This window comes from Plectropomus leopardus, chromosome 17 (genome assembly GCF_008729295.1).
Source record: "Plectropomus leopardus isolate mb chromosome 17, YSFRI_Pleo_2.0, whole genome shotgun sequence".
NCBI classification, from domain to species: Eukaryota; Metazoa; Chordata; class Actinopteri; order Perciformes; family Serranidae; genus Plectropomus; species Plectropomus leopardus.
Genome location: NC_056479.1, coordinates 27587056 through 27598764, shown reverse-complemented (window position 1 = coordinate 27598764; position 11709 = coordinate 27587056). Strand labels below are relative to the sequence as shown.

At 37.9% G+C, this 11709-nt stretch overlaps 1 protein-coding gene across 1 annotated transcript; it reads left to right on the top strand.

Annotated features, from left to right (window-relative positions):
* The first annotated feature begins 3506 nt into the window (after positions 1–3506).
* LOC121956766 (prostaglandin E2 receptor EP1 subtype-like) lies at positions 3507–10329 on the top strand. Its single transcript, XM_042505143.1, has 3 exons — positions 3507–3709; positions 6049–6956; positions 9019–10329. Exons 2-3 carry the CDS (start codon positions 6096–6098, stop codon positions 9292–9294), a joined length of 1137 nt encoding a protein of 378 aa, XP_042361077.1. The 5' UTR covers positions 3507–3709; positions 6049–6095; the 3' UTR covers positions 9295–10329.
* Positions 10330–11709: the final 1380 nt, after the last annotated feature.

The following is an 11709-nucleotide window of genomic DNA, read 5'->3' as shown; positions in this document are numbered from 1 at the left end:
GTTAGAATTATTAAAAAAGCAAAAGTAGCATGTGTATTCATTCAGTGGGCCATACCCTCACTAGTTAGCTCATACCTACACTTTTCAAGGCTTGGATTTGGGACAAGAGAGAAAGTTAATCTCCTTCCAACTTCGTAACAAGTATCATTGTTACCCGACATGCAGCAGGAACGTTTAGCTCAAAATCCATCAATCCAGCATGAAAATGAAGAAAATCTGACATCTCATCTGTCATCTCACACAGTATGAGATTAGTTTTTAAGTGGCCTATATACCTCAGCAGTATATTTAAATTCCTGAAATTTAGTTATTGCCTTTGGTTTTGTTGTGCTACCCCTGTGAAAAAATTCTGGTGGCGCCATCTGATCTGAAATGAACTCCTTTTGTGGGAACAGACTTTTTTAATGCTACTGTAAATACAGTGAGTTATTCGTGAAGCCTGAAACAAATCTTTCAGACAGAGCTGTGAAAGCTTTTTGTGTCTCCTCCAAAGAAAAGAAACAATGTTAATATAAAATGATAAGCATGCCCCTCTGTTTTTGTCCCTTTGCAGAGCAGATGTGCCTCCTGCCTCCTGACAGCCTCAGCACATCACTCTCCTGCTCCATCTCGTCTTCATTCAGTGGTGAGATTTATCATTTTCAGGTGTTAATCTCAGGTTTTATAGCACAGCAGACTGATGTGGATGCATTAACCTCGACCTGTCTCTAATAGCACTGTGTGATTTTTTTGGCAGACTTTACATACCTGCATGTGCACACAGACATGTACGGGCCATGCACAGTTCACATGTGTGCATTTAAAACACATCATTATATAACTGTCCATTAAAATGTCCTGCTATATGCCACGAGTACATGCACACATGCACGGCTCCCTGCACTGCCTGTCAGAGAGGACATATTTCACCACAGCTGCAGTTTAAGTATGAACAAAGAGTTGCATTGTGTACATTAAGACATCGGTTTACAGAGGTTCCCTCTATGGTTTTTTTTACGTAATGTGACATTGAAACAAGAAGACGTCTCTCTGGAGGAGGAATGTCAGATATGTGTAAAGATATACCGTTGATGATGGAAACCTGCGGATTCTTTTCATCACTTCACACTGCAGCCTTTAGTAGTCTTTGTATCCGTTTTTACTGGGATTTTTTGAATGTAAAGTGTGCTTTTCCTTCCTGAATACAAGGTCTGGAGTATGAAGGGGACAATTCACCCTTGCATCAGAAATAAATATTTCTTTTAGCGCTTTTTATCAGTCTAGATAGTTTTGGTGTGAGTTGCAAAGTGTTGGAGACGTCTGCCTTCTCTCCAATATAAGGATGTCCCTCTGATTTTAGGACATATTTGGGATTTTAGGACATTTCTTGGATTTTAGGATGTTTCTACGATTTTAGGACATTTCTCAGATTTCAGAACATTTCTAGCTCTCTCTCCAATATAAGCAGCCCATTCTCATTCCAAAGTCGTCAAATACCACTGCTTTTGCAGTGATTTTGGCATAAAATCCCGACGCCAAAGGCCACCTTTTACGTCTGCATGATACGGCACAGGACATCATCAGTTGAAAACCAGCCGGACAGAGCCGTGTGTCGTGTTTTTATACACCACCGGGAGGCCAGATGGCACCTGCTGTGATAGCATGAAAAGCGGACAGACAGCATCAGTTGAGAATGTGACTAGACAGACCCTGTTGTGTCTGCCTGATACACCTGGATGCCGTCAGGTTGAAATGCTGCCAGTAACTATGAAATATAAGGAGCACGAAGGTCCCTACATATATGGTGGGTAAGAGGCGCGATGGATGGATCCAACAAACCCGGACTTTCATTGGGAGTCCAGTGTTCTTGTTTTTCTACACCTTACCATGTGCCTCTTTTTCCTAATCCTAACCATCTGTGCCAGCATGTGCTTTTGTTGACGTCCTGGCATTGGTTGTCATGTGTGATGTGTTGACATCACAGTAGCATCATCACCAGCAGACGCAGGGGGACACTTAGAGTGTAACATGTAGACGTGGAAGTCCACTGAGAAAGCGGCAAAATTGGACGATGATGATAAATAATAATAAATACAATAATAATAAATACATTTATTTTTGATTTTGGGTTGAACTGTCGCTTTAAATCCTAACGTCCACCAGCAACAGTTGGGAAATTTCTGCTGGTTTGGGAAACAATTTTCAGTTGCAGCTGCAGCTTCAGACTGTGACAGCGGTGTTTGTAGAGGCGGGAGCACAGCTGGTTTGCATTGATGGTCGCTGACCACAGGGTTGTTGAGGTCGCTCAGATGAGGCTCAGCAGAGCAGGGGAGTGTTTTAATGTCTGTACTTGTAACAAACAAGGGACAAGTCTCTCAAGCAGCAAAGAGACTATCTACAGTCAATTCATCCAGCTTTTACTTTGAAGAGTCTGGCATCAATCAGTGTAGACCAAGGATACTCAACTTTCTCTGTTTAGGGGCCACTTTTGGAGGACAGGGGCCAGTCGCAGCGGCCGCATACATGTTTTGGGAATTTAGGACATTTCTAGGATTTGAGGACATTTCTAGAATTTTAGGACCATTTTAGGATTTTAGGACATTTGTGTTATTAAGGGACATTTCTAGGTTTCTAGGATGTTTCTAGGATTTTAGGATTTTCCAAGATTGTTTGATTTTAATGTCATTTTAGGATTTCAGAACATTTTTTGAGGATTTTAGCACATTTCTCAGATTTTAGAATGTTTCTAGGATTTTAGGACATTTTTTGGATTTTAGGATGTTTCTCGGATTGTAGGACATTTGTAGGTCTTTAGGATGTTACTAGGATTTAAGGAAATTTCTGGGATTTTAGGACATTTCTAGGACTTCAAGCTATTCTAGGATTTTGGACATTAAGTGCTTCGTTAGAACCAGGATCAGGGGTGTGGGGGATCCTCCACTAGCACATTTTATGATAAACAAGCTCTATTTTGACGCCGTTTTATGCACTCTGATACCTTGTGTATACTAAAAGTACAAAAACAATTCCCAGTGTGAATCACTTTATTTTTGTTGTAAATTAGAAAATGGTTTGAGGGCCACCAGGCACCCTATTGAGGGGCCAGGTTTGGTGTAAGTTGACAATCACTGCTAACTCTTGTTTAAGCTGCTGTGATATGAAGTCATGCATATTTTGGTTAAATCACTGCCCGTAAACATAATACATGAAAGGAGTTTTTCCATCAGCCTCAGGCATGTCTACAGTTGTGCAGGTTTTTGTTGTTATGGGATTAAAATTTAAGCCTCTACATCTCCTAATTGTTCAGTGAGGTGGAGTGAGGGGTGAATCAGCTGGATGTTAAATATTCATAAACATCTCTAGGGTTTCTCTGAGTGGTCCATTCATTCTGTCCGCCCCTGAGAGTCTCTGCTGGGAGGACATCGCTTTGTTTCCTCCAACTGAGACACCCAGAGGCGATGTGAGTGTGTTGCAGCTCTGCTGTATAAAAGCAGCCAGACCAGTTGGAGTAACAGACGACACGCTTGTGCAATGTTACAGGGAGGCTGCTCGTTGTAAGAGGAGAGTGTCTACATAGTTGCAGAATGAGGAAACACTTCAGGTGAAGACGTCCTGTTTGGGACGACACCAGACACAACCTGGATAACTGCATGTTTAGGTTTCTTCAGTTATGAGTAAATATACGGATCATAGTGAGACTGATCATCTCCATGGATTTATTATTTCAAAGGTAAGTTAAAAATCTTTCATATGAACTAAAAATGATTTGCCCTGAGGCTATAACTCCAAATTTAGTTTGTTTCGTTAGGTTTAAATGTTCACTTTGGTCAGATACTCATAACAAAATTTACAACTACAGAAAGTATGTGGAGAGCATCTGCTTTACAGCCCAGAAACCTTTGAGAGAAAACAAGGTTGCAGTTTTCATTTTGGAAATTTGCGAGCATTTAGTTTTCTGCATTCTGGTGAATTTTTATCCAGCGCTTTGTGCCTTCTCTGCATCAATTTATGGTAGAGATGTCTTTAATTTCATCAAAATAAAAGTCCTTTGCTTCTTTCATGCTTTAATTTTGGGGTGACAAATGCATATGTTCTAAATGTTGATGAGGACATGTCCCCTATGTCCCTCCTGAAATCTACAGCTATTACAGAAAAAGCAATGAACTGCTCTCATATAAACTACAAAAATGTGATTACTGGAAGGTAAAAGATCTTTAAAACTGTGTGGGGTTACAGAGGAAATGTCTGGCAATCGTCATCATCATTATCATCATTGCAGGCTTTTTTTTAAGCACGTTTTTATCATGTTTATAAAAATATATAATAACTAATTTTTACGGTGGGGGAATGTAACATTGTACATTTTCTCAAGTACTGCACTTAAGTACAAATTTGAGGTACTTTTACCTTAACTGAGTTTTCATGCAACTTTCAACTTCTGCTCCTAAGACTTACATACTTTCCTTTTCCTCTCCATATTCAGTGCAGGACTTATACTAGTAACAGTGTATATAAGTGTATAATACTTCCTCCACCACTGCCTATTTATCATAGGAACAGAGCATAACATTTAAACAAAGAAACTACATGTTTCAAATAATAAACAGCACGCAAGTAAAAATACAGAAAAAAGTAAATAAAGCATAACAATGTAAAGAATATGAAAACATTTAAAAGAATCAATTTGAAAGAAAATAGTCAGCTATATGTTTCACCATCATTATGCATAATGCACAACCGTCTGTATGTAAAGAAATGTTGCATCTTGCATGTTTGCATGTAGCTGCACACGGTGTGGATTTAATTATTATTAATGTAAGGTCTGTGTCATTACTGCTGCTGCATGGTAACAGCAGTTTCACAGGAATTTGCGCTGGCATTTTCAGTGTCAACAAAAACTGTTTGAACTTGTTCGGACTGCCCGCGCTACCTCATTTAAATAAGAAAAGTGAGCCCACTCAGAGAGGGCTGACAACTAATTTGTTAGCTTAAAAGTTGAGTCACTTTGCCCCTAGGCACTAGCTGTAATATATATAACGGGGAACGCCCCTGTCATGCTGTCTAAAATCACACACCGAAGCTCCAGGGTGTCGCTGTTGTTTGGTTGTTTTTAAAATTCAAAAGCAGCATAAAAATGAGATTCTGTAGCGTGATCTCTGCGTAAAAAGGACCATATCATTGTACTACAATACTATGTAGTATACTTTTTTTTTTTAACATGTCCCAATACATAGTACGTAGTACGTCAAATGCAGTATGCCAAAAACACATCTATAATGCCTTATGAAGGCATTCATAGTGAATTATAATGCTTTATGACTGAAACACATATAATGCTTACTGATGCTCAACACTCAACATTATAGATGTGACTTATAATGAAATATAAGTGTCAAGTGTCTCTTGATTAGTTACAAAGTACAGCTTGACTGCTGGGGCTTATAATGCATTATAGGTACTTGTACTCACCTATACACACATCTTAAAATCAGCTGTAGTATGGACTCATAGAGTGCTATTACAGTCCTTGCGATATTATAAGTTATCGTTTTATGTGTTAAGTAAAGGTGAAAAAATATTGATGCATTTTTAATCATGCATGCTTCATCATGTGTCATTGTTGGTGTTAAGTAAAAAACACTTTGTTATGCATTTTATGCCACATCCTAAGTGAATAATGCATGTCATACACTAGAATACATAGAACATACTTTTAAAAGACTGACGTCTGACACTCACTGATATCTTAAGACAATGTGTAAGAAGTCTGGGTTTTTAGTCACAGAATCAGATTTTGCAAAGACCGGGATCTTGAAGCGTCACTGTTTTCAAGATTTTTGGCTTCAAAAATGAAAAAAAGTGGACAGGAAGCCTTTGAAATCCCCTGTGAGTATGCCATATGCTGCAGAGTTAGCACTAACCACTGTGCCCATCCTAAACAGGCTGTTTCATTGCATTGACTGCACAGTGTGATTTTTATTGTATATGACAAATAAACTTGAATTTGTGATGAAAATGATCAGTGTTTTTAATTTTAAGCATGCTGATTCAGTCTTGTTTTTCTTTCAGTTTTTTCTCCAGCAGAGAAGCGGCATCAGACCCAGAGCTCAGCAGTGATGTTGGCCATGCAGCACTACAACTCCTCCGGCCTGACCGCCCCCTTCCCCCTCTCTAACCACACCACCATGATGCATGAGCCCGAGGTGGAGGCTCTCGCTCATAATGCCACCCGTCCTCCAAGTGACCCCACCGCCGCCGGCCTCACCATGACTCTGGGCATCCTGTTCAACGTGGTGGCCCTCATCATCCTCGCCAAGGCTTACAACCGCTTCCGGCGGCGGTCCAAGGCCACATTTCTGCTCTTCGCCAGCTCTCTGGTGGCGACAGATCTGGCTGGACATGTCATCCCCGGAGCCCTCGTGCTGAGGAGGTACTCAGAGGACACTGGGGCTGGTCGGGGAGACCCTATGAATCCGGATGCTTCTTGTCTGTTTCTTGGAGGTTGCATGGTGTTCTTCGGATTGTGCCCGCTCTTTTTGGGCTGTGCCATGGCCGCCGAGCGCTGCCTGGGCGTCACCAGGCCTCTGCTGCACGCACGTCTGGTGACCACAGCGAGGAGTAAGATGGCCCTGGCCTTAATCTGGCTGCTGGCCCTATGTGTGGCCCTTCTGCCTTTCTTCAGCCTGGGGGCCTACACGTACCAGTACCCGTGGACGTGGTGCTTCATCAGGGTGATGGTGAAGGAGGACGACAAAGAGACAGATCTGGCCTTCGTGATGCTGTTCTCCGGACTGGCTCTGAGCTCTCTGTCCTCGGCCTTCGTGTGTAACACCATCAGCGGGATCACGCTGGTCAGAGCGCGGCTAAAGAAAAGGTCGTGCTCCCAGCGCCGCTCGGCCAGGTCCCACGACACTGAGATGGTGGTCCAGCTGGTGGGCATCATGGTCACCTCCTGCATCTGCTGGAGCCCTCTGCTGGTGAGTGCTGGCCAGAACATTTCACACTCAGCCGCATCTTTAAAAGACATTTTTTAAAGATGATTAACCCTTTGAGTTACAAGAAAATTACCGGAAATTTTGTTAAAAATGTAAAGCAAAAGGGTAAAAAAAAAAAAAACAACATTAAAAAACAAACAAAATAATAAATATCTTGATAAAATAGATAATAATAATAATAATAATAATAATAATAATAATAATAATAATTATTATTATTATTATTATTACTACTACTACTACTACTAATAAATAATAATAATAATAATAATAATAATAAATAATAATAATAATAATAATAATAATAATAATATTACTACTGGTTTGATTTCTTTCAAAAAGGAGAATGTAATGAGCAATTTAACTTCACATGACCCCCAAAAAAGCAAGAAAATAGTGAAAAGTTACAAGTTTTTCACCTGATAATAAGCAAAAAAAGAAAGGAAAAAAACCAATAAATCGATAAAACAAGTAGATGGCCAGGGGTAAAAAAGTGACGAAAATTAACAAATGTGTGTAAAATTAATTTTCTGTAACATAACTATAAATATATAGTTATAATGATTATAAACAGTTCTCTGGACATTTTGATATTCTTTTTAATTTTCTCCGCCTATTTAAAAACGTTTAAAGTCATTTTCTTTGTCACCTTTTATTAATTTCTTGCCAAGCTGGGCATTTCCCTTTTCCCCCCTGTTTTTTGAAAGAAATCAAACCAATTTTCTCTAGTTATAAAGGGTTAAATAGCTTGTGAGAGGCATCTGAATGCAGCATGTTGAATCAAGTATTAAACAGTTACGTTTTTAGGAAATTATTTATTTATACAGTGTATAGATAGATAGACGGATAGATAGACACAGTGTATGCAAAATATATTGACAAATACATGAATCTGGTTGTGACGTACTAAGAACTGCATCCATGGACAGTACAGTGTAATTAGTGTAACAGTTCACTGCTTTGCTTCACAGAAGGCTTTTCAGAACAGCAGAAAAACAGGAGTTTCACAATAATGCCAACTGACCTAAGTAGCACCACTGTTTTCAAAAATGCAGTCACTCCAGTATATCAGGAAATGATCTTATGTCCGTGTGGTTTGAAGCACTTTGTGTTCTGAAAATATCAGAAGACAAAAGCATTTATAGTAAAACAAAACATCATGAAATTTAGACTCCACCTATGAGACGTATTAACTTAATAAAGTTACACTGATAAAGAAATAGCAGCATTTCGGTCCATAAAAACTTTGTGCAATAAAGTGGACTGACACAGGGAAAAAAGTATTAAACACACTAACTAAAATGTATTTACAGATTACCATTTTCAAAACGTTTCCTGTGTGAAGAAACTGACTCTCGCAGAGTTCAGATGGGATTTTGACCTTTTCTCTCACACAGAAAGTCTTAAAATCTTGAAGATTTTGGTTGACCCACCTGTGAATATTGAGCAAGAAATTTTACACTTCAGCAGTAAGAGGCCTCAGTTCCCAAATGTTCACAGAGTTTTTGACAATAGAAATGATCATGTAACACAGTGGTAAACAAGCTCCTGCCCCAACTTTTTTTGGAACATGTTGACGGCATCAAATTAAGGATGAGTACTTTACAAAAGGAAAAAAACAAGAATTTTACTTTGTGCTGTATTCAACTGAATATAGGTCAGAAATAATTGTATTTTTTGTATTTTTTTATGATTGTATTTTGTTTTTATTAATGTTTTTGGAATCTGGCTTGTATTTTTATGTTTTATTTTTTTTATTTTATTTTTATTTCATTTTAACCAAACGATGGTGCCATATGTGAAGCAGACACAGGTGGCAATGCCGGTGATTCAGATAATGACTGGATTAGCAACAAAGTGATTTCCTTGTTTTGTTTGAAAATCAAATTTAAGTTTAAATTTATTTATTTTTTATAAAAGCATCTGCAACCTAGAATTCTTGTTTGGCCCCAGATGAAGACCCAGACAGATTGTTTTTGTGTTATAAATATAAAATTTTTAGTATGAGTTTATTAGCCTAAACTTATTAAATTGTTTTTTTTAGGTTTTTGGACTGATGTCAGCCACGCGGTCTTACATTGGCTTCCAGGACAGTGAGAGAGACACTTACAGGAGCCTGATGGTGACGGGGGTCAGGATGGCGACCTGTAACCAGATCCTGGACCCGTGGGTCTACATCCTGCTGCGACGCGCCATCCTCAGGAAGATCTACCGCATCACGAAAAAACAGGCCAGTTTCAAGGGGAGCACGTTTCGCTCTGTTCGCTGGGACATGGGCTCCTTCCAGACCTCAGAGAAAAGCAGTGCCAATAAGATTTAAGTGGACCTACAGTGGAAGAAATGGGACGTGTCATGTGTCAGTTTTTAAGGGCTGTTTCTTGCCAGCGGGATCAACACGGAGCTCAGCAGTCCATAATCTGGATCAAATTCAGTGTTCAGAGGTCTCAGTGAAACGCTGGTGGGAACGAGAGACACGCTGGTTTATTTGAATGAAGTGTGTGCGTTGGGATCCAAAGAGCATGCTCTAAATTGGAAATAATAGTTATAATAATCTTATTTATATAGCGCTTTTCAAGCTTTAAGCTTAAAGTGCTTCCCAGATTAAAAGATTTACAGAATAAAAAATAAAATATCAGAAACCCACGTTTCTCCTCCTCTGCCTCCCCTTATCACATAAACTAAATGAAGAACATTAGAGCACAAATATTAAACAGCACTGAACAGATGGTGGTGCAAGCACAAAAACGCAGTTACATAAATCAATAAAATGTAGATAAGAGAATTAAGCTCAAATAAGCAGATTAAATTAAGAATAAAAGAAAAGCAGATAAAGTGCTAATAAAGGAGATTATGGCATATAAAATAGCTAAAATGCCCATAAAAGTACAAATTCTTGAATTTGAAACATTAAAAGTGCAATATGGAAGTGCATAAAATAGTCACATGGGAAAATATCACTGACCAGCTAATGATAACCTTTGGGCTGGTTTCATACACGGAGTGGTTACATCGCAGCTTGTTGTCTCGCTCAACACTGAACCATTTTCACACAAAAAAAAAGAAAAAAAAAGAAAAAGTTGTTCCCATGAATCACTTCGATATAAAACATGTGAAAATAGCCTTCAGGTTAAAAAATACCAAAGTTTCCGTTTGAAACAAACATCTCAACTCAAAGGTTTTGTTCATTTCTCTGACACGATGTAAAAGTCGATGACTTGTGTAAGTGCTCACATAAGAGAGCCAAAGAAGAGGCTGTGCTCTTACCTCAGCTTAAAGATGTGAAAAACAATGTGTGTGTGTGTGTGTGTGTGTGTGTGTGTGTTCAGTGTTGTGACATGAGTGTGTATGTGTGTCTGTTGTTGTATGTTTGTGTAAATGTATCTACAGTATTTTCCCCCTGAGTGTGTGGGGGGACTGAAATGAAGCTACATGTCTTTAAAGCTAATTGAATGTAATATTGTAAAAGGGAATGTAAGATTGAATAAACTGTTATCTGTTATGGTTTGTTTTTTTCTGGTTTATAATTGATTTTTCACTTTTGTCAAGCTTAGGTAATGTTTCCTCAATGGATGAAGTTATTTTGTATCTTTTTTGGCAATCAACTTAGCATGAAATGTCTTTCAAATTGCAAAAAAAAAAAAAAAAAAACAGTAAAAGGTGACAAAAAATGACCCAAAATTGAGAGATAAAATCAATGAAAAAACATCAAATAACTAAGGAAAATATCAAGTAATCTATATTTATATATGTACATATGTCTACAATTAGCCTACAGAAAAATACATGTATTTTATAATAATTATTTTTATATTAATTATTATTATTATTATTATTATTAGTAGTAGTATTATATACTATATTATTTTAATTTTAATTTTAATTTTATTTTTCTATTTTGTATATTTCTTATAACATCTTGTGTTATTTTCTCACTATTTTTATGTTATTTCTATTTCTGTTACTTCTAGCTGCTCATTTTTGTGTTATTTCTAGCTGCTCATAGTGACATGCCGTCATATTTTTACATTTATTTTTACATTCTGGATCTGGAGAAGAATGTGAGTCTGTTCTCACTCTCAAGACCAGACACACACTTTGACTGTGTCATTAAAACGTCTGTTATTTTTCATGCAAAATTTACAAAGCACCCGAAGAAAGTGATCACTCCAAACTGGAGAATTCCTGCAGTAAAACCTGTGGTAGTAAAAAGTGTGCAGACTGGAAAAGCTCTTTAACAGCTATCAGCTATTCGAAGAATGCAGAAGTTGCTAGACTTATTAGGCATGTGCACAGATGGACCCCCGGGTGTTTCTGAAGCACCTGCTCTTTTGGCTCCTGACTGGATAATTGGACTAGTTTTTTTCTATTTTTCTATTTTTTCATTATTTATCATCCGCTTTTAGTGTGTAGTTAGTTACACTTCTTACGATATAATAATGGTTTGGGGAAATAATTTCACTAAACATCATACTTAGAAGTCTAAAACATATTGTCTGGACATTTGTTTGCGTAGCTCAAAGGAACTTTAGTGAAACAAATTTTAACCTTTGAACCTTGCTCACATTTGTTTGATGTCTCTCTAAAACATGGGGGAAAAAGGCAATATGCAACTTGACAAAATGTCTCAGAATTTGCAAGAAATCAGTAGATTTTGGAAATTATTTGTAAAAATAAAAAAAATAAAACCTGGGGAAATGCCTATAGAGAACTATATTTCTAACTATATATTTATTTT

Excerpts from the sequence above, each read along its gene's own strand:
- LOC121956766 (XM_042505143.1), top strand. The coding sequence starts at position 6,096 with ATGTTGGCCATGCAGCACTACAACTCCTCCGGCCTGACCGCCCCCTTC. Across the intron at positions 6,957-9,018 it reads TCTGCTGGAGCCCTCTGCTG|GTTTTTGGACTGATGTCAGC; the intron begins GTGAGTGCTGGC and ends TGTTTTTTTTAG.